The sequence below is a fragment of the Suillus discolor genome, assembly GCF_016758755.1.
Source record: "Suillus discolor strain FC423 chromosome Unknown F5147scaffold_2, whole genome shotgun sequence".
In the NCBI taxonomy this organism is placed as follows: Eukaryota; Fungi; Basidiomycota; class Agaricomycetes; order Boletales; family Suillaceae; genus Suillus; species Suillus discolor.
In genome coordinates, this window is record NW_024541249.1 from 1,344,911 (window position 1) to 1,367,032 (window position 22,122).

Genomic DNA, 22,122 nt, shown 5'->3' on the forward strand with positions numbered 1-22,122 from the left:
AAATTCACTAAATATGTAGTGTAACGGTTTGAAAAGTCGTTATCTTTCCTGCTCGACAAGTACTGTTTATAGAATACCTTTTAATAACACTAGGTTGAAAAAACCCCGGCCTCCCCCACCGCCAGCTTGCCCTACCTACGTCATCAATACCCTGGATCACTCGCCCCTGCCGAGTTCCGGCCCGGGAGTGTGCTTGAATGGGTATTGCTACAAATTCTGCTACCTGCCTTGCCTGCTTTCAATTCTTGTCGATACTACTGATGCCAGACTGAAGCGATAATGAGGCCTTAGATAAACAAGATCTCCGGATGAACGCCCGAACAACGGGGATCATGATCATCTGGAATTGTGGCGACTCGGAGAAGACTCAGAAGAGTGGTATGGTGTATTTACATAATTGCACACTCTGGTATGTGTGTTGGTGGTCGATTCAACCATGCGGTGGTTGCGGAAACTACAAACTTTAGTGTACAAAGAAGTAAAAGAAGCGATACCGGTGCGTTGGCGGCGCGTCACAGATTTCCAATATGCTATGAATACCCCAAGTCCATCACATTTTGGGATCCGAGCCTCAAAGTTAGAAATGATGCTGTTAGGTGCACCAAATCGGCTTGGAAACAACGACAGAATGGTTGGTTGACGCGAGATATACGCGCTTCCTTCCACGGTTGTCTCTCTCACCGGAGCATCAGGGCATTGCATTGTCACGTACGATTGAGATATTTGCGCGAATGGTCGCAGATATCGCGCGGCACCAAACTCCCGGCCCTTCCGGTAATTGATTGTTACATAATACTAACAATAAAAGGCCTTGACAAGACATATCCAACCAACTGTGGAGCATCTCGAATATTACTTTACCCTCTTGCTATCTCCTTCAAAACTTCCCCTGCAATGAGGAAAACCTCATACGCAGCAACTTTTGTTGCTGTTCTTGCCATTCTTATCATCGTACGCCGTTCACCTCCCATTTCATGAATGACCACTCATCCAGGGGGTTTCTAGAATATTTTATCTTCGCGTCTCCCGGATTGGTTCGCCCAGAGAACTTTTAACCATCAAATACCCTGACATTGTATTTGAAGGCTTATTGCTAGATATGACGTCGCGAACACACACGTCACAGTTCGCTATGGCTTAATGCAACGTTGCGAGTCTTCTACCATCAGCATTCCCGGTCCCAACAAAGGACGTCTGGAATACGCCGACTACGAATGTCGCCAGTTTCCGCTCCGCGTACAGGACAAATGTGAAAAAGAAAACCGCCTGTTCTGTGCTCTGTGGACCTCCGCTCAATACTTCACCGAGCTTGGCAATGGGTTCGCAGGAATGGGTCTCGTTGCTTTGGTCATCGGCGTGAGCACGCACTCCAGGCGGAGAAGGGTTTGGAGAGCGGTGGCTGGGCTAGTCATATTACACGGTAAGTCTTTATGAAGCACATGGCTTCATCAGACGTCATCTTGATATGTTCCGCAGCTGTGTTCCAGCTGGTGACGTTTATCCTCGTCACCGAGCTGTATCGCAAGGACCGTTTCCCGGGATTCGAACACGCTAAGCCTGGTAGGTTTTACGGTGCCTTCTCTTCTTGTTGACTCTAATATACTCCTCAAAGGTGTTGGCTACGTCTTAAACGCCGTTTCTTGGGTTTCAGGTTTTGCTGTGGGGGCTGGCGTCATCATAACCGGCGTAGCTGCGGACCGCGGCCAGCAGTGGGCTGCCGGTAACAGATCATACACACCAATTCCGGGTTCTCGTCGCAGATTAAACAAACCCGTTCAAAATTATGGTTCAAATGTATAGTTCGTTTCTTACTCTCTACGAACACACGACGAATCGGACTCGGCTTCGGTTTTCCTTGTACCATATTTGGATACCTCTGCACTTTTAGTGTATACACGCATTTTGTAAATATGTTCATTGAACGAGTCGCTCTCTCACTTAATTATAAAGGTGTAATTGTTGTGTGAAAGTTGTATGCAAAATAAAATACCAAATATCGGTTGTCTAGATGTACCATCTGATATACATAGCCCTTCTTCACCCATCTTCTGGATAATCTACCTGGTCATATAGCCTCAGTGTCTCATTCCAGTCCCTCTTCCGCCTCCTTCTGACAGAGAAGTACTTAGCTCCACTGTCCCACGTGCTTCTCACACGACCCTTCTGTTTACCACCACGTTCGACGAAAAACTTCTCGGGATCATCCGGTAAACCCAAAGTCCCCACAGCAAGATTCATCAATCGCGAATGCAGATCCCGCCTTGTCACTCGTATCTCGTTCAGCGTCTTCTTCCCGACACACAGAAGCCTCGCTAGTGCCATAAAGGCGCGGAAAGCCGATATCGCGTCTTCTGTCCATCTCAGGGTCATCCACATCATTGCAGGGACGAGAAATGTTGTGAATGCGGCGGAGGGAAGCGTCAATAGAATACAAGCAGCCCAGACGGATAGACCCGAAAAAAGCCCATAGACTAGTTTATATTGCGCTATCTCGTCAAAGGTGTCCCAGACTGGCCCAGTTCTCTTGAAGTTCCGGACGGCGATGAATGTGGTAATGAATACTGGGGTCCAGAGCACCAGGCCTGGAAGAGATATGGTAAAGAGGCATATGAACCACGTCAGCCGAATAACCATCCGCATGGTAATCGTTCCGAAGGAGAGAGGACGCGCAATGCGATCGTCTTTAATACCCCAACGAACAAGCCGGTCTTGATAATACTTGATGATAATTTAGAAACAGGTGCATTCATTAAAAGCTATATTACCTTGAGGTCACGACGCAGTTGGTTGAGTTCAATGTCCTCCTTGGTGAAGTCGATAGACTGATCCTCAACAATACGTTTGCTCTTTTGAGTGTCGTCAGAAGCTTTGAACGCCTCGACAAATGTTCTGGTGATTCGCACATATTCTCCTAGGCTCATAAGAGTCCCAAGAGGTGCATACATGCGTGTCGCCATCTTTGCAGATCTCACAAATTCCCAAGATGGCGAGTCAATCGTCCGGGAACTAATTTGTTGTTGCATCCGTGCAGTCAGAGCCCGAATTTCGTCATACTGTACGGGTGCGAGAAGCTCTGGATTGTCCTGAACCACAGGACACTAAATGAAATGCTCTATATAGATATTATATATGCACGCACCTTGGGAGTAAATGTCATTGGGGGGTTGAATGTTACTAGAACATCTGATCTGAAATGTTGTCGATGCCTATAATTTTACACGGTCAGTAACTAGGCGGAAATATCAGAATAGTTTGATTACATGTAAGTGATTGAGCATGTCAAAATGGATACAGAAAAGTTTGGATCATCACGATTACGACTCAGGACATCCGAAACAATACGAGCCACTGGAAGATAGGTGAAGCAAACATTAGCAGATACTAATCAGTCGACAAACCTCCTGTCTTAAGGGGGGCAATGGTGGGGTGATAACGACTTGCCCCCTCCGGAAATAAACAAACTGCATCTCCCAGTTCGAGTGCCTGTTAGATTTGATTGGACTTTCAGATCCCCTATATGTATATTATAAGCGCATCTTACATCCATTAGCTTATCCATGGCTTGGCTGTTGTCAACCTCGCTGCCACTGTAGTCTTTACGCCGCTTAATAGGCACAGTGCCTGCGGATTCGATCAGCCAACTGGTGAATGTCCGATGGCCGAATTGGGTGGATTTTGCCGTGAGCCGCAGCATATTACGGGTCTATGCGGCGATGGGTCAATGATGACGTTAGATTCAAGGTCGTGGTTGCTTACTTTGGACGGCATAGAAGTTACCAGAAGACTGACGTATACAAACTACATGAGTTAACACGCTTGGCCAAGGCAGATGTATTCTCACAGTGCATCCGTCAGGGAATTGGGATGGTTGGCACAGACAATGCTGAGTCGCAAAACCATTTAGCTAATGGAGGATAACCTGACTGAAAACGGACCATGGTTGCCCGGTTTTCGGTATAATATCAGCATTCTCGACGACAATGGTTCCATAGAATATCTTCAGCACAAACTTGAAGAGCAACCTAACACCGCCGTTAAATTCTGTCGACCTTTGGTATGTCGCTGACCTCACCGAATTAAGATGTAAGACCAAGGCGTAGTAGAACCTTTCGCCATATTTATGCGAGTTTCGTCGTGAAGGTCGTGTACATGAACTGTTGCGTATGGGGAGGATTTAGGAAAGAAAAAGGTTTAGTATATGTTTGGTACATGTCACTACTTGTCACTTCAAAGTAGTCTTGTGTATTACGTAATCAATTTTTTGATCAATGCTGCATATCAGCAGGACGGCTATTCACAAGTGATCGTCATGGAGGAAGCATTGGCCAAAATACGGCCTCATACGACATCAAATCTTGCCCACCAGAAAGCACCAGCCAACCTACTTCAGGCTTTAGAATCTACGTTTCAGGAAAAGCATGCGGACAGGACACCTACGGCTTATTTTGCTGCATTGATCACAACTCTCGATGGAAGCATTCAAAAGAAGGAGACTTCACTTGGAGATGGAGACGTACTACCCGCAGAACTGTATCTTCTTGCTCTGGTGGCTCCCTTCGTCCCCCCGCCAGTTATCCAGACCAATCTCAATACACTTCTCTCTCTGACCGCACCACTTTTTCCTGCCTTGATGGCACATGCTCCTCCACTGAGATCACAGTTGACTCTGTACAATGCTGTGTTTAGAGCCCTTGACAAATCGCAACTGGACGTTTCTGCAGTCCGCCAATCATTTGCATCTATACTGCAATTGTGTCTGGATCCTCGACCAAAAGTGCGCAAGAAAGCAGCTGACATTGTAAAAGACGTTCTTTCCTTCCCACCGAGTCCTTTAATTCGGCATCCTTACGCTCAGCGGGTGGCTGAGTGGGCGCATATCGCGCTCCAGCAAGCAAGCACCGGTGCCCTACCGAAATCAAAATCATCAGGAAAAGGGTCTGATACCTCAGCTGCAGAAACAGCCATCCATCTCCTTGCATTCTTACGCCCAGTGCTTCCAAATCTTCCCCTCGAAGTATGTTAAATAATATTTGAATTACCATCTACTAACACAAATATTTGCAAGGCCATTCCGCCCATCACCACTACGCTCTTGACCCTTCCACGATTAGGAAACCCATACCTCTCCCAGGCCGCATACTCGATTCTTTCCGATCTTTTTACTGCATCTACTACGACCGGCACTGCCAGTGCAATCGAACAGATTCCAGCCGTTTTACATGCCGTCCTGGAATCCCCACCAGCAAAAGCCGATAATTCCATCTCTCCATCTTGGATTCGTGTTCTAGGAGATGCAATGTTTGCATATCATGTCGCGGACGCATCGGCCTGTGCCACTGAATTTCACAGAGTGTGGAAGACGGTGTGGTCGTACTTCGAGACGAAGAACCCGCAAACTCGTAAAGCTGTTGCGGAATCTCTGGATTTACTGACACGGTGTATCACGTCTTCTCTCGTGAAAGACTCCATTTCGGATGGTGAAGCTGGCAAATCGCCTTTGCGAAGCATCATCTCGCAAATAACAAAAGCTCTCGACTCCCTGTCCTTTGCATCTGCTATGCAGGAACTGCTCTCGGTTATTTCAGCTCTGATCTCGAATTTGGGCGTTCGTGTGGACCCTGCAAAGTCTACTACTGCTACGGAGGCTTTGCTCATGCCTCTAGTGTCGAAAATCGCCGATCTGCGGGTCCAAAAAGGCTTTGAGCATAAGGAAGCTGCTGACGCTGTGCTCTCGACGGCTATGCGAGTAGTGGGTCCCGCCGTACTTCTTGAAGCCATTCCTCTGAATCTAGAGCCCTCGGATCGGTGAGTCATTTTGGAACGGGGAAAAGGACTAGAGCTGATATATATATTCTAGTCAAGCAGGCAAAGAACCACGGGCATTCCTTTTACCTATGCTCAACCAACCCCACCCGTCTCTCCTTGGCCATTTTGTCTCATACTTCGTGCCCATGAGCGAGCGGATGTTCAATTTGCAGCAAAAGGCTGATAGCGAAGGAAGGCAATCAGAGGCGAAAGTGTGGAGTGTACTTGTCACTCAGATATGGTCTGGATTTGCGGGCTATTGCCATGCACCTTCTGATATTAAGACAGTACGTGTGGTACTCGTATGCAAGCTTTTATATTGATGGATATCATTTTAGGCCCTTACACCGGCATTCTCGCAACTCCTTTCTCAGCTACTTTACAGCCAGCCTGATCTTCGACCACCTGTACTAAGGGGTCTGAAGGCTTTGATAGAGTCCAACAAGGTTATCGCATCCCAGGTCGACACAGACATGGGAGAGTCCTCGGGATCTGACAACGTAATTACCCCTGAACAAGCTTCCGAGAACCTTACTGTCCTCAAGACCCAAGTAGAAAGTTGGTTTGCTGTCTTCTTCAACGTTTTCGGTAGCGTGGATAGGGATAACCGTGGCATGGTGGGCGACGTGATCAGTGTTTGGGCTGGACTCGCAGAGAAGCAAGACATTGCAAAAGCCTATCGCAAGGTCGTAGACCTTTTCCGTCAAAGCCTCCAACAATCAGACAACGGGAATACCACTGCAATGATGGAAGACCTTTTAATTCTCCTCCTTCCCTTCCTTGACACACAAGACGTCGCCGCTCTGTTCTCGACGTGCCTCGCGCAGGAAGTACTGTGCCACAAGGACAACGGCGTACAAAAGCGTGGTTACAAGATTCTAGCGAAGCTTCTGGAGCACGGTAAAGTAGAAGAGGATGCGCTCCAGACATTTCAACGTCTGGACGAGCTTTCTGTTGGGCTTTCACCTGCCTGCAAAGAAAGATCGATTCATCTTGCTCTCTCTGCTGATACTTCGGGTGCCTAGCGAGTCTTTGCATATCATTCCTTCGCTTATCCCAGAAGCTGTCTTGGGTACGAAGGAAGCCATCAGAGAAAGCCCGGTTAGCGGCTTTCGAGCTCATCGTTGCTATGGGTCAAAAGATGAGTAACGGTGGTATAGTGAAGAGGAGCATGGTGGATGGAATGGATGAGGACTGGTGCTGAAGGCAAGCCATGATTGCATTGTAAATCTCAGCTATTGACATACTCTTTGCAGCACAAGCAAGCATTAACGAGTACATGACTATGGTTGCAGGAGGCTTAGCAGGAGCTTCACCGCACATGATCAGTGCCACCGTAACCGCCGTCTCCCGTCTCGTCTTTGAGTTCAGAGGTATGTAAATAGACGCCGCGACCGCAACTTATCTAATGAGTTCGGGTAGAATCCATCGATACCCAGATGCAGACGGAGGTCTTCACAACTCTTCTTGTTTTCCTCTCCTCTGCCAACCGTGAAATCATCAAATCTACGCTCGGGTACATAAAACTTGCGATTCATACTTTACCTATTGAATTGCTCCGACCAGCATCTAAAAGACCTTGTCCCTGCACTCCTCGCCTGGTCTCACGATCACAAGAACCATTTCAAGGCAAAGGTCCGCCATATCTTCGAGCGGATGATCAGGAGGTTTGGGTGGAATGACGTGTATCAAGCGGCAGGTGAGGATCAGGCCGCGAAGGTGTTGGTGAACTATCAAGAAAAGGAAGGAAAGAGCTAAAAGGAAGAAAGCTCGAGAGGACGATGACGAAGAAGAGGGGAGGTTGGTTTTTTATTGAACGTCTATCATTCACTATCGCTGATGACCTTATCCAGACGACTAAAGGAAAGGTTTCCACAGGTGATGCCTTTGAGGACGTTTTGTATGGCAGTGAAAGCGAGTTGGACGACAGCGACGAAGATGAGCAGGCGTCTCGACCTATGGCAGGACCGAAACGGAAGGGAGTTGAACAGGGGGTGCGTCTGCGGGTGGATGATGACGAACCGATGGACCTCTTGCAGGGTGTTGCATCACGATTGACCAGTGGGTGTTCTTCATGCGCCTGCAAGTACATCATTTACCTCTTTACAGATGCCCAAGCCAACCGACGCCGCAAGCCGGGTCAGGATGCAGGTCACTTCAAAACTGATACTGACACTGGAAAGATTGTTATCAATGAGGATGAGGAGTCTGACATCGAAGTCAGCTCTCGGAAGGCTGCCAAAGACGTTGCTGGCAGTGCATATCGGGAGAGTATGACCTCAGTGGATGGCTTTACCCGCGGACCCAATGGGCGCATCAAGTTCAACAAAGATACTAAAAAGAGACGCCGCGAGAATGAGGACGAAGACGGAGATGTTGAGATGGCTGATGGTGCTGCCACTACTCCGAAGAAGCACAAGCGACCCGCCGAGCCAAAATTCGGCCACGAGTTCAAGGCAAAGGTCGGTTGTCTGCTGTGCTCATGCTCACAGGCTCTGATGTTCTATTACAGAAAGCTGGTGGTGACGTCAAGAAAGGCGGTGTGGATCCATATGCTTATGTGTCGTTGTCTCAAGCCGCCAAGAAAAAAGGCCGAAACCGTACTGGCATTGCTGGAAAACATCGATGAAGTTCAGCGCAGACTATCAAAAAGCGCGTGTAGATTTGTTTTTGGATCATTACTTGATAGTTTTATGAAAATCCGCACCAGGCTGTAGAATACACTTATCAACCATACAATGTTTGATCGTGAGGGGTACCGAAAAGACCATGACCCCAACTGCTAGGCTGCTTCCAGTTAGGAACGTCTACTTGCAACACCTTGGATACTACAGCTGCCATGAGCTGGGCATCCGCTCTGTTGTCCCCCTCCATGACATATTGCAACAGACATGCAGTCGGGATTTGCCATGTGTCGGAAAGTGAGGAGAGTATTCGACGAGATAACCCTCCGCCTGGTATGAAAGGTATGATTGTCCTTTCTGTATCAGTATGCAAGAACTGGGAGACGGGTGAAGTGTAGACGGGTATTGGCAGGGTTGTGAGGGCGGCCAGTGGACCAGAACTCAGATCAGGTGTTCCAGGTGGAACGATCTGACAAGTAGGTGTACTGGAGGCATCGGAAGAACATCAATTTGACAGCTCAGATATCGAATCATTTCAACTCAACAGCATCTGAGGATCAGTCCTGTTGGACATGTCTACTCCGCCAATGACCAGAATAGCCGAGGCTCCCGACGTACGGATGAATTCCAACAGGGAGTCAACAAATTCCTGCTTCGAGGACTGGTAGGACGCAGGATCAGCACAGCAAATATCAAGTCTGGGTGATGACTTTATTACCTTTAATGCGGGAGAACGTTGTTGTATGACTGCGATATTAACATTGTCACGGCCAAAAACTAGCCTAACCGTTAGTCCGGTCTCTGATAAAACAAGTACTGAAACATACGCTCGAGTGGTGTTGTGACGCCAGGAAGATCATCTTCGCGAGCTCCGACGACAGGGACTAAGCTCCTAGGGTCGAATATGCCTACGCGATGCAAGGAAAGTGAAGCGATCAGGAGATCAGCCGCGAGCTGTGCAACGTTCGCGACAGAGACAACTGGCTGCCTTGGGGAGTTTGTCTTCAGTGAACTGTCTTGAATCGAATGTCGGCATACGCACAACGACGATGACTTTGCCCTTTGTACTGAAATGATCAGTCGGGTGATAGAATGTCATGGCCGGCGAGTTTGTACAATAAGAAAGTTATTAGTGAAAGCTGAGAGTATACTGCTACACGACGCGCGTCGATTTGGGCTTATGTGTGGTGGTCGGACCTACATATGACTGGGAAGCGAAAAAGAAAGCACAAAAAACTCTCTGGCGGGGAGTCGAACCCCGCTCTCCCGCGGTCGTGTTTCTTGCATGACAGGCGGGTGTACTATCCGATATACTACCAGAGACATGTTGTGGCTCTTGCCTTTTACTATACGAGCAGGAATCGTTCTAAACCAATAATACTCAGCAGATCACAAAGATCTACCATCACATTGTCAACAAATAACCCCCTCCTGCATGCCATCATGGGATAAAACATCACGTCTGGAATCTCGATACGAATATTTCACTCGGGCCACATCCAATTTTGTGAAATACGCGGCTTACCATCTGGACATGAACCCGAAGACGTTGTGGGTTGCTGAAGTTTCGTTGCTGAGTCGGTGCTAAGCCGAGAGTGATGCGAGACAAGCAGGAATGTCTTCGTGCTTCAATCGCTGGAGTGTGATGATTTCTCTGCTGGTGTTGTATGCTGCTCCACGGCCGGACCATTCATGCACTCCCACTGGCCTGTTGGCACTACTGCAAGTCACAACCTGATCCATTATGGGCCAGTGTTCTGCCGGTCAGTGAACCAAGGTCACGGTCATTGACCGGATTGCGTGGGAAAGCTGGCGAACTTCGTCGACGTTCATCTGAACACGACTTCCAGGAGTTTCCTGGTCCTACTGTAACGAATCATACTATGTCTGGTCAATGCTAGAATCTTTGATTATCCTCGTGCCACTTCACATATCATTACTCACATAAACGCATGGTTTTCGTGTGTTCGGTTCAAGGGCACGCTTCAAGGCTTATAACTCGAAGATGGACTCCCGACTTTCGACATGCCAACTCGATGGTGAAGATCGGCAAGAGATCAAACCGAGGATGGTGGTGGGATCACTTCGTGGAGCACCCAGGTTATGCGCGCAGAGAAGGAGGTATGCTTCATCAAACTGATTCTTTCAAGTTCAGAAGACATTGCTAACAGTCCCCAGGGTGTTTCAGTCGATCCAATTGATATATGGACAGGACTGTCACATCCCGGTTCAGCACGTCGGCCACTTCATACTATTGCCCAACGTCTTCTCTCGATTTGCCCGAATTCCGCCTCTTGTAAACGCCTGTTTAGCATGTTTGGCGCAATCCTCACAAAATGGCGCAATCGGCTCTCAACTGAGACACTCACCCTTCTGGCAGAACTCAAGATGTATGTTCACGAAGAGCATGTACGCAATGACGTAGTCAAGAAGCGGCTTCAACGCCGGTACTGTGACACCGAGGCCACTGACAAAGCAGAGCCTACTCAAGTAGTTCATGCAGTTGGTGACGATCTATCAGGAGAAAGCAGCGAACGGGAGCCACGCAGCCTCGCTTTCGAGAGGCGAGGGATAAGTGATGTTGCAGCAGACCTTATCCGAGCTGTTCAGGAGGAGGAGATTTCCGCCACAGAATCAATGCACTCAGTCCCCGTTGGTGCTGCCAGTGCCAGTGGTTCATTCTCCCGCATTGCTATCAATGACTTACTCGACTATTCTTGTGCGGAGGAATGGTTGGGATCTTTTTATAAAGTCGCTATTCGAGGTTTAGATGCTGAGCTTGAGTTGTGCGAGCTTCTTGACTTAGATGCAGAGGGAATTGATGATCCAGACTTTCCTCAAGTTGATGATGTTCTTGACGAGTAGATTCAGAAAATGAGCAGTGCTACCAGATGTTATAGTAGTAGTAGTAGTCGAGTACTATCCATTCTGCGATCGTTGACGCACCGTGTACTGCGGCACTTTGAACATTCACTCCTGCTTCGTCGTCCAATCAGACATGATTATCTAATATCCAAGCAGGACATCTGGCACTGCACGAGTTGAGTTCACTTGCATTCATGGGAAAGTTCGCAGCTGAACGTACGTTAACTTTGATAAACGTACACTGACCGGCAGAACACTGTTATGGGCTCATCTCGTGCCTTTTCTTTGTTGTGCATCTCCTTGACAGGCGCAACAAACACGGAAGCAACTCATGGTCAAGTCCAAGCTTAGGCGTCATCACATTCTCAGCCTGCTGCCACCTCGACTTCCACGACACCGACGCCTACTGCACTTGATACAAGTAGCAGGTGCAGCAAATGCGCGGGCACGATATATTGCATTGGGGGCTCGTTTCGTGCCTTTCTTTGCTGTGCATCTCCCCGACACGATGGTGGTTGTTGATATTAATACGTTGGTGTACAACTATTAATGTCTAGTTCTCTGAACAGAATTCCGATAGGAGTGTCATATGATTTCACACAAACTAAAAAAAGAGTAAGGTGAGGTGGGTGCTGTGATGAGGGCAAATGCCATTTAAAGCATTACGATATCAACTTGTTAACGAGGAGCAAACGAGGAGCGTGATCGATGTTGAAAATACGCAGTGACTAGTGGAGCGGGGCGCTCTGATCGGGAGTGGCAGGTATCCCTGCGCAGGAGCAGGAGTCCTGGCTCGCAGCCTGTCGTAGTCGGTCCTAAGGCCTCTGCAGCCTCCCGCCATAGAGGTTTGGCCTTGGGTTTCTCTTGCAGTCCGTGCCCGGTCCACTAGTAGTCAAAAGGGTAATATGACCCTATCGAAGGTTTCTAGTTCGAGGGAGTATAGAGTTTGAGAGCGGGCAGAGAACGTGCATTGGAGATAGGAATTTTCCCTCAGAAAGTGGAGATAAAGGCTATCATAGGCAACGTGTTACTACGGGGATGCGCAATGCATTAATGGGCCCATACACTTTGATCTAGAAGTGAGGCAACGATTAATCCTAATCTTCCTTAAGCAGACCTTGAACTTAATACTTGTAAGTCATTGCATCCAACGATGGGTGTGTTGAATAAGGAAGTTCTTCAGAAATAGCTCCTGGCAATAATGAAATCTCCTCGAGGCTGCCAACGAGGCCAACTAGCTCAGTGACTGGACTGAGACGTTACCGTTAAGGCAGAGTGGTGGCCTATCCCAAGTAACATGCTGTGGAAACGCGTAATGCATTACTAAACGTGCAGCATGCTCGAATAACAAACGTCGACTTAATCTAGAATTGTGTGATCAGTTGGTAGACAATTGAACTTTGTAGGTCCAGGACTCCAGGCAATTACCAATGACTCATCCCTTCTATGTTGAACTTCCAAGTTCTTTGGAAATAGCTCCCGGCATTCTCCATAACCCTGACACTCGTCTCCTCGAGGCTACTTGAAACGAGGCCAGTGACTTGACTGAGATGCCGCTGAGCCAAGGTAGAACAGTGGAGATTCCTGTGGTGAGTCACGTCGCTGACAGTGCGAGGGCCGCTGATCAAATGGGGTGGTTGAAAATTATATCTCCGCCGATTCGCTGAATCTTGGGGTTGTCTCGTAATGTCGACCGACCGACTCCTGTCACTCACCTAACTGCGTCTATCAAAAAGCGAGTGTCATTGTTCAAACAACTAGCGTGCGTATCACAACAATATCAATTTTATTACATGCAAATAATCGTATTGAATCTCAGGTTAGAAAAACCAGGTCAGGTTGCATCAGAAACAGATCTCACACGACATTGCCTTCAAAGGATGCGTATCAGCTGGCAATCGGCCAATTGAACACATCCTGTGAAGCCTCGTGCCGGAAGAGCTCTATTAGTACTCCTGAATTAGTTCGTTGCATCGGCTGCGTCTGTAGGTCCCCCAGGCACCTCATAGATAATCCTTTCACTTAAAAGGCGCCACAGCTAGAAACTGTCGTACTACTACTACTACTAGTAACCCAACATGTCTCAACGCCAAAGTTGTAGATTTTTTAACTCGCCAGGCGGCTGCCGCCGTGGCAAATCTTGTACTTTTGAACACATTCAACCAAATGCACAGCATCGTGGAGGAGACGGAAGACCGTCATCACCGGGCGCGTCTTCTAGTGGATCTCCTTCACGACGCAATGCTCAAGGCCCTCAGCGCCAAACGTCACCGTCAACCCCACCTCCTCGAGGAGTGTGTCGAATCTTCTGGGAGACAGGTCGATGTTATCGAGAGTTCGGCTGCCGTGGTGCACATACCCTCCCGCAGGGTCAGGATGGCAGGCGAACTCCGCAGCCTTTCGCAATCCCCACACAGGCTGCGCAAGCGTTCATTGCCCCATTCCTTACAGAGAAAGGTCTATCAAAACTCGTAGGAGGTGGTACCGACGGTTATTTCCCTCAGGATGCTACAACGTCTCTGACTCCGTCGGAGACTCAAAGCCGCTTGAGGAGATTCTTCAGAGAAGACTTTCGATTCAAGACTGCACCTGAGATTTACGGCTTTCTCATCCCACTGTCGAGTGCCAATATTCAAAATGACTCATGGGTGGGTTTTTAGACATGTCGTGCAACTCGTCTTAATTAAATGTTGGATCCAGACTCAAGAAGAAGGACAGGTATGCTGCTGCTACCCGATCCAATCTCTATGTTGACGATGCTTATTCCAGTTACTACTCGAAGCCTTGACTTCGGTGCGTTCATTGAGAGTCTTGTGATGCATACTCAACCGAAATTCGCAGAACGCTGGTCGACTTCGGGTCGCCGAGATAGTGACTTGGCCCAATGTTTCTCCCAAAACAGCGATGAGTCGCGAAATTCTTTCATTCCAAAGAGGGCTTATACCCCTGCTGAGAGTATGTCGACATGTTAAACGCCCGTGCTAATATTGACGTTGTTGCAGTATATGTCTTCTGACTTCGTTGTTCAGAGCACTTTGAGGACTCAAGCAAAGTATGTATCTTCGATTCGTCGTGACGCATCGCACTGAGCTGCCGTTAGTCAACTGTACATGACGGTTTTACAGAACCTTCCAAGTTTTGCAGATGCTGTCGAGAAGTCTATGGACAGCATCATTGCTTCCCGTTCCTTTAGCGACCCGGGTGCTTCTGGAAAAGACCCTGTTGACGCACAGGCGTTCGCAGCCATTGCTGGTGTTCTGCACGAGTAAGGAACTGTCATTACCTTCATTATCATTACTGCAATCCGCATTAGGTTTCTGATTCGCTTCAAGAACGCTGTTGCGACATATCCTCGGCTGGCACCCTTGGTCATGAACTTGCAGAAATGGTTTGTAGAGTGGAAGACTGGTGTTCACGCCAATCCGCCTTTGTTCAATAATTTTCTTGGAAGCCTGCAGCCTACTGTACGAGACCTGCTCGTTCAAACTCTCAACGAGAAGATCCACAAGCTGGTTTCCATTGTTGAACGGGAACAAGGAAAAGAAATACGTCCTGATCGTCAAAAAAAGTCCGCCCCCTCCAATGAGGGCATCCTTGCTGCCCTTCATAGTACATATCAAGGCCCGGGTGCCTTACGTGAAGGTGGATCTCGTCACGATAATGATTTCGAGAATATCAATGACATTCGCGTTGCTCCCACTCATGAGGAACTCATGTGCCGTATCCCCCCGTTCTTGCCTGTGAACTTCTTTGGTGCTCCTCATCCAGCACCTATGGAGAGCATGCAACGCTTGCTCGACATCCAGTTCAGGCTTTTGCGAGAAGAGTTGACGTATGTTGTTGTCTGTTTACTCTTAGTCGGGCGCTGACTGAACTTTGTGCAGTGCCCCTTTACGCCAAGCTGTTCAGCTCGTCCATGATGACCTCAAAATACAGTCACGCAAGAAGACGAAACTGGCAGAGCTTCTAAAGAACAAAGGAGGAAAGTACCATGGCCAGGCGGACACACAAGACAGTCTTATGTTTAACGTTTACACTGGCGTTGATTTCGTGTCGCTCGTACCTGACTGGAAAGGTATATCTGCAAGTATCGTTGTTGACGCGCCCCCGGGCCGTGCGCGCTCCAATAACTCCCATATGCGAACTTCATTCTGGGAGAGTGGCAAGCGCCTTTCCCAGGGCGGCTTGATCGCCCTTGTGTGGCAATCTGGCAATGATATCTCTGTACACCTTGGGGTGATCGCCAGCTCCCTCAAAGATGTTACTGAGTGTGTGAAGCGCGATCCAGATCGCGTGAAGCTTCGCATCGTCTTCTTCGACACGAAGTTGGAGTTGCGTATTCTGCAAGAGCTCAGGAACACTCAGACGTTTGGACAAAACATCAAGTTGTTGGTCGAATCCTCCGTTATGTATGAAGCCATCCGACCATTCCTCGAAGCTCTGAAAGGCGAACCCGAGGAAGTCCCATTCCCGCGCTATCTAGTTCACCGACCACCGGGATTCCTAAATACTTGCAAAGTGGACCCTCCACGTTACTCAACGATGCCTGGCTTCGCGTTCAATCTTTCATGTCTCTTCCCCGACAAGACAGACGTAGAGGACTTGACGCTCTCAGCGACAGATAATCAATCTATCGAAAATGCGCGTGCTGAGCTACGACAGGGTAGCCGCCTTGACCCGAGCCAGGCGGATGCAGTTGTTGATGCACTGACGAGAGAGGTGTCTTTAATTCAGGGGTGAGTGTGTCGCACCCAATGAGTATGAATGATGGCCTGACGGTATGTTTAGTCCTCCAGGGACAGGAAAGGTAACACCTTTCACCCAACCTATCGGATTGTTCTGATTCGCACATCCTAGAGTTATACCGGTGTTGAATTGCTCCGTGTGCTACGAGCCAATGACATCGGCCCCATCTTGATGATTGCATTCACGAATCACGCACTGGATCACATGCTTGGCTCTGTGCTGGATGCAGACATCACCAAGAAGGTTGTTCGTTTGGGTTCTCGCTCGGCGGATGAAAGAATTTCGCAATATTCGATCGAGACACTGGAAAAGGTGAACAACGAATCTCGCCTCAACAGAACATTTTCCAGCAAGCGCAGGGAGCTTAAGGAGATCCAAGAAAGTATCAGGAACTTGATGTCCAAGGTCCTGATGGATGACCTGGAATCGAACTCCACCGAAATTATGAAGTATATCTCAGTCTTGCATCCGGAGCACTCCGGATACCTAAATGCTCCGCCAATGTGGATTCAGAACATCAAGTCCCTTTCCAGCGACGACAACGACGACGGTGCGGGTGAATGGCAGCAACAGGGCCGACGAGGCAAGACTTTTGTCAAGGACATGTCATTCTATGCATTTTGGAGGGACGGATCTGACTTGGAATTCATCGAAGCTTTGAATAACGGCTCATACGCACCTTGGAAAACCACGCCTCCGCCTGAAGAAACGACAAGTAATAGGTTTAATCTTTTAGAACAGGATTCTTTGCCCGAATCGGATGATGAATACGTGACGAGCGAGGAGCAAGATGACGAGTCGCCCCCTGAAGACGTGCCGGTTGAGGACGCTTGGATGAACGTTAAGGTCAAGCCGCCACCTCCCGAACCTGCTAGTTCGAAAGAAGTCCCTGTTGCTCCCACCAAAGCTCCCGATGCCTCCACTCTCGAGCCTGAACCTCGTGAGGATGCCGGTCTGGAACAGGCGGACTTTAAGGACCCTGAAGGATTTCTCGAAGCCCTCGGATGCTCGCAATGGCCTGTCGTTCCTACTTCCAGTCGCCCCTTGAATGAACTTCTCAATGATGTCGGCGACGTTTGGACGATGAGCAGGGCAGAACGGCAGAACTTACATCATTTCTGGGTTGAAAATACGCGCATAGAGTTGGCTGAGACACAGACAGGCGAGTTTGCGCGCCTTCGCGGGCTTCACGAGGGTATACTGCGAGAATGTAACGAAGGCCAAGAAGAGGTGCGTGGCTGTTTCACTTTAGCCATCAGCTGATTCGAATAGTTGTTTAGGTGCGTCGAAATTTACTGCGCAACATCGATATCATTGGTTGCACCACGACTGGTATGTGTGTTTTCTACATTCAGCCAAGCATATCCACTTACAACGTGATATTTACTAGGCGCAGCAAAGTTGGCCACGCTCTTAAAGGTCAGCGAATGAGATTGGCGTTGCATCGGTCTAATCTGAGTTCTCACAGTGTCTGGGTCCTCGAGTTTTGCTCGTTGAAGAAGCTGGTCAGGTTCTGGAGGCTCACGTGCTCGGAAGTTTGGTGCCCTCGATTCAACACCTAATTATGATTGGTGACCCCTTACAACTGCGGCCGACACTCAACAATTTCTGTGAGTACTTCATGATGAACATAATATATGTTCTCTGACGTCTAACTAGCGATGTCCATGGATAGCCAGCGAGGGCGAGATCTCTACAAGTTTGACATGTCTTTGATGGAACGTCTTTCGAGCTCCGGACTTGCGATGTCTCAGATTGATGTACAACGCCGAATGCGGCCTGAAATTTCGAGTTTGATTAGGTCCGTCTCTTCTTACATATCAGGCGCATGCTGATTCTCTATCAGGAACACGCTTTACCCCAAGCTTGATGACCACGAGCTCGTCCGCCACTATCCCTCTGTCCGAGGCATTACGAAGAATCTGTTCTTCGTCAGTCACAACCACAGGGAAAATGAGGGTGCAGAAGACTCCGCCAGCAAGTACAATTTGTACGAGGCAAGGGTCTTTATCACCCTGATGACTTAGCTGTTCGCTGATCCATAACAGGTGAAAATGATTCGCGAACTAGTATTGTATCTATTGAGGTCTGAGCACACAAAACTCTTCGTAGTTTGATTACTAACCTGTTTATTCAGGCAAGGCTGCTACTCTGAGGAAGGTGACATCGTGGTTCTTTGTGCCTACCTTGGTCAGCTTGCCAAGCTACGAGATGCTCTTGCTAATGAGGTGGCGATTGTGATTGATGAACGCGACCAAGCTGCTCTTGCTGACCACGAGGGAGACGATGAAAATGATTTGGGTGGTGGGACCACGATTGAACATGTAAAAGTCACGCAAAGGGTATGCATTGTTGTTGCGGGGGAGTCTCTTTGTGTGCTGAATCAGTTTCCAGGTTCGATTGCGCACCGTTGACAACTATCAAGGCGAAGAGGGTAGAGTAAGTATCTACATCAGTCTTACTCCATCTCCTGAATGTTTCCTCCTAGATCGTGATCTTGTCATTGGTTCGAAATTCTGGAGAACTGGACGATGAAATTGGGTACACGAACGGAATCAGACCTAGCATTGGTTTCCTAAAGGTGAGTAAACGGGGATATAACTTCGAGGTGCGCGCTAAAATCCGATTTCATGGACAGTCTGAGAACCGCACGAATGGTAAGCTGATTAGTGATACAATGGTGTGGCACGTTGATCGCCGTGCTCTTAGTGGCTTTGTCTCGTGCACGCGAAGGTCTTTTCATTTTTGGAAATGCTGCAAACCTGTCCTCCAAGAGTAAAATGTGGCGGCATATCATTGAGGAACTGGAAACGAACGAAGCCCTTGGTCCAGCACTTCCTATCGCTTGTCATATGCACCCGGAGACGCTCGAGTACGTCTGCGAACCAGGTCAACTACCCCAATTAGCCCCTGATGGTGTGTATGATCGTTCCTCCAACTCGAGCAATGCATTGAATCACATTTTCAGGAGGATGCATGCGACCCTGCGACTTCCGTTTGAACTGCGGTCATATGTGTCCATTCAAGGTAACGTTCTCTTGTTCAGTGTAGCATATGATATTAACATTTCTTTTAGTGTCACAGCGATGATCAGAAACATGCTTCCGTAACGTGCATGCAATCATGTACGAGGCTCTGCACAAGAGGCCATCCATGCACCAAGCAATGCTCTTCCACATGTGGCGATTGTTTCTTCCCGGAAGCCAATGTCGAACTTCCGTGCGGACACTTGAAGGCTTCTGTTCCATGGTGTGTCTTGACCGTCTCCAGCCGAAAACTTAACATTAATGCTGTATTTATAGCCACGAGATCAACGCATTGGAAAACGTCTACTGTAATTCCATGGTTGACAAGGAACTGCCTCGTTGCGAGCATACTGCTCGTATGGCATGTTCGACTGATCCAGCCACTTATCTCTGCAAGGCTCCATGTAACGGGATTATGAGTTGCTGTGGAAGATCATGCAACGCAAAGTGCTACGAATGTCAGCAGAAGAATACACCTACCGAAGGAGAACATACACGGAGGACACAGCATACTGCTCACCCTTGCGAGAAACCACTTTTCTGTGAACATCTGTGTCAGGATGCTTGTTCTGACGACCACAAGCACACCGTCGCTTGTAGGAAACCATGTAGACAAGCCTGCTCCCATGCCCGGTGTCAATTGTTGTGTTCGATGCCTTGTGCGCCGTGTCAAGAGTCATGCACGTGGTAATTGACACCTTTCTAATTGGTTTTCATATTTTCGCTGATTGACATCCTTAGGAGCTGCCCACACCAGTCCTGTCCTGTACCATGCGGCTCTGTCAGTGTGCTAGCTTCAGCCGTTTCGTGCTTTCCTGATACTCCATTTTTAGGTCTGCGCAAGGTTGCCCTGTGACGTACCTTGCAATACAATCTTGCATTGTGGACACAAGTGTCCTTCTGGTGAGTGACAAATCGCTTCCTCGAAACCTCGTGCTCACCTCGTGGAAAGTTTGCGGGGAAGACTGCGACATTCAAATTTGCCCGCAGTGTGCTTCCGATGACAAGAAACGCCATGTCGTTGATTTCATCTTGCAGCGCACACTATCCGAAGTTACACCGGAGTTGAACACTCTCGACGAGATGTTGATTACCATTCCCTCATGCAAACACACGTTCACCGTAGAAACTCTGGATGGTCACTGCAGTATGAATGATTTCTACGTCCAGAACGAGTCCGGACGGTGGCTTCGCATGCTTTCCCCCATCGGATTCAGAAAACCTCCTACATGTCCAACATGTCGTTCACCCATTACAGCTCCCAGATATGGTCGCATCTTCAAGCGAGCTGATCTGGATATCTTGGAGCACAATGTTGCCGCCCGTATGTCTCGAGCGCTTCACCAGGTCCAAACTGCCATTCTCCGTATTCCTGAAGATGAGATGAAGGCCGCGGTCATCCGTGATGCAGCTACCATCAAAATTCGCCCCTCAAAGCTCAAGGGGTCCAACTCGCAGGCAAAGCCTCGTTCTGAGGAGTTGATGTCAAAGAAGGAGGTCCCTACCTCAGAACGTGCCCTCAACTCTACCAACACGTCTTTGCATGCTATTGATTCAGCGGTTGGCCGAGTTTGGGGTAAGATCACCCACAGGCTATTCAGTGCCTACAAGGAGGCAATTATAGTTGCCGAGACACGCTCTGCCCACCTACATGCTTGGGAGTCTGCATTTTCATCCCTGTACCACCGCGAATTAGCCACTCTTGTCGACAATCCAGCTCATACGCCTGTTCGGCCGCAGGAAAATGCGATGAGGCTTGCGAGACTGCAAGTTGGCCAGCCGCGTCCGCGAGCTGATAGGCGGTTCATCGTAGAAGCCTTTTGGTGTACGTTGCATATTCGCCTGACTCTGATTGCTCTGGGTCGCACGTGGCTAGAGGAGGTGGGCAAGCGCGAAGCCGACTATCCGCTGTACCATTTCCAGCTATGGGCAAGCTACGTCAAGTTCATGCTGCAGAGTTGTTCTCTCGATGTGATCAAGGCTCTTGAGCTCGCAAAGAGCTCTGAATCACACCGACAGGTCACCAAGACTTCTCTTCTCTACATGCGTGTCAAGCTAGAGAACTTCCGATTTAGCCTATACATGTCCAACAAACTTGGGAACATCAAAGATCAACGACCAGAGATGGTAAAGGCTGCGGAACAGTACGGCTATGAGGCGCAGGAATTCATGAGGGATGTAATCATAGATCATTTCGCAAACAAGGTCACGCCATCGCGAGAGGAAGAGGCTTTATGGCTTGCAGAGAACTTTTCTGGTGCTGCGCAGACGATTGTGGATGAGTGGGAGGCCATTAAGAGGGCCGTCGGTAGATCCACGTTTTATCAGGAAGTCTCGTTAAACGAGCAGATGGAAATAGTGCAAGCCTTCAACTTCGGTAAGGTTGTTGTTCTTGAAACTGCAGATCCTTTTTCACGGTGTTACAGGCAGCACTGGGCACTTCTACAACTGTGCAAATGGTCACACATTTGTGATTACCGAGGTGACCCCATTTGAGTATTTGGTTTATTGCAATACTAATTCATGTCCTGCAGTGCGGAGGAGCCATGCAACGTAGTGTTTGTCCAGAGTGCGGCTCTCCCATAGGAGGACAGAGCCACAGTCTCGATAGTACAAACACCAGAGCAACTCAGTATGACGACCTTGCTCAGCGAGTGAACCCCCGTATAGCACCAACCCCTTGGGCCAATCCTTATTAGAGAGCGCTTATGACTTTGACCGTCGCAGAATGCATATGTACAAACAGATATTCGACTGGCTTTTTATATAAACAGTTCGGCGTTGTAACACTTACTCCAAGAAATCTACGATCTGGCCAGATGATATATGGTTTGGAAGTATCCTATGGTATAAGTTTGAATCATGTCCATTTGTTCAGACGTGCCGAGGGGCTCGTCGGTAGAGTGAATGACGTCGGTGTTGAAACAGGAGAACCACCGAATCAGACGGAAATGTTTCAAGATTGTCATCCCTCATGAGGGCAGTCTCATCTGTACTCCGGAAAATTTCGACGAGAATATCTATTGTCGGACATGCGGTGCATAATAAAAAGTAGT

At 48.5% G+C, this 22,122-nt stretch overlaps 6 protein-coding genes and 1 non-coding gene across 7 annotated transcripts; 4 read left to right on the forward strand and 3 right to left on the reverse strand.

Annotated features, from left to right (window-relative positions):
- Positions 1-841: 841 nt before the first annotated feature.
- Positions 842-1,970, forward strand: F5147DRAFT_665936 (uncharacterized protein). The gene is made up of 5 exons (XM_041435143.1): positions 842-951; positions 1,006-1,034; positions 1,086-1,420; positions 1,477-1,560; positions 1,613-1,970. Exons 1-5 carry the CDS (start codon positions 895-897, stop codon positions 1,798-1,800), a joined length of 693 nt encoding a protein of 230 aa, XP_041299742.1. The 5' UTR covers positions 842-894; the 3' UTR covers positions 1,801-1,970.
- Positions 1,971-4,193, reverse strand: F5147DRAFT_665939 (uncharacterized protein). The gene is made up of 10 exons (XM_041435144.1): positions 4,073-4,193; positions 3,936-4,022; positions 3,842-3,883; positions 3,757-3,784; positions 3,542-3,703; positions 3,399-3,483; positions 3,261-3,348; positions 3,140-3,206; positions 2,766-3,083; positions 1,971-2,718 (listed from the first exon to the last, which is right to left on the reverse strand). The coding sequence occupies exons 1-10, from the start codon at positions 4,114-4,116 to the stop codon at positions 2,038-2,040; spliced, it is 1,602 nt and encodes a 533-aa protein (XP_041299743.1). The 5' UTR covers positions 4,117-4,193; the 3' UTR covers positions 1,971-2,037.
- A 116-nt stretch (positions 4,194-4,309) lies between these two features.
- F5147DRAFT_742155 (NUC173 domain-containing protein) lies at positions 4,310-8,434 on the forward strand (the record flags this gene model as incomplete). Its single annotated transcript, XM_041439530.1, is given in 13 exon segments — positions 4,310-5,014; positions 5,066-5,805; positions 5,858-6,092; positions 6,144-6,758; positions 6,784-6,877; positions 6,897-7,002; positions 7,072-7,178; positions 7,228-7,296; positions 7,382-7,530; positions 7,553-7,609; positions 7,659-7,866; positions 7,915-8,267; positions 8,318-8,434. 13 exon segments carry the CDS (start codon positions 4,310-4,312, stop codon positions 8,432-8,434), a joined length of 3,555 nt encoding a protein of 1,184 aa, XP_041299744.1.
- Positions 8,435-8,532: 98 nt separating this feature from the next.
- Positions 8,533-9,528, reverse strand: F5147DRAFT_767382 (proteasome assembly chaperone 2; the record flags this gene model as incomplete). Its single annotated transcript, XM_041440879.1, has 5 exons — positions 8,533-8,914; positions 8,975-9,090; positions 9,148-9,206; positions 9,257-9,413; positions 9,472-9,528. 5 exons carry the CDS (start codon positions 9,526-9,528, stop codon positions 8,533-8,535), a joined length of 771 nt encoding a protein of 256 aa, XP_041299745.1.
- Positions 9,529-9,665: 137 nt separating this feature from the next.
- Positions 9,666-9,752, reverse strand: F5147DRAFT_t7. The gene has a single exon. It is a non-coding gene; the product is annotated as a tRNA-Asp (tRNA).
- Positions 9,753-10,325: 573 nt separating this feature from the next.
- F5147DRAFT_125072 (uncharacterized protein) lies at positions 10,326-11,474 on the forward strand. The gene has a single exon (XM_041428155.1). The coding sequence runs from the start codon at positions 10,533-10,535 to the stop codon at positions 11,292-11,294; it is 762 nt and encodes a 253-aa protein (XP_041299746.1). The 5' UTR covers positions 10,326-10,532; the 3' UTR covers positions 11,295-11,474.
- A 1,522-nt stretch (positions 11,475-12,996) lies between these two features.
- Positions 12,997-21,882, forward strand: F5147DRAFT_602340 (uncharacterized protein). The gene is made up of 29 exons (XM_041432256.1): positions 12,997-13,942; positions 13,995-14,012; positions 14,064-14,087; positions 14,136-14,249; positions 14,297-14,346; positions 14,395-14,559; positions 14,608-15,126; positions 15,179-16,030; positions 16,083-16,101; positions 16,152-17,270; positions 17,321-17,372; positions 17,431-17,459; positions 17,509-17,650; positions 17,700-17,841; positions 17,887-18,043; positions 18,089-18,126; positions 18,178-18,382; positions 18,435-18,479; positions 18,529-18,621; positions 18,679-18,697; positions 18,750-18,956; positions 19,009-19,067; positions 19,117-19,289; positions 19,343-19,753; positions 19,808-19,847; positions 19,900-19,969; positions 20,019-21,443; positions 21,493-21,548; positions 21,601-21,882. The coding sequence occupies exons 1-29, from the start codon at positions 13,373-13,375 to the stop codon at positions 21,763-21,765; spliced, it is 6,978 nt and encodes a 2,325-aa protein (XP_041299747.1). The 5' UTR covers positions 12,997-13,372; the 3' UTR covers positions 21,766-21,882.
- Positions 21,883-22,122: the final 240 nt, after the last annotated feature.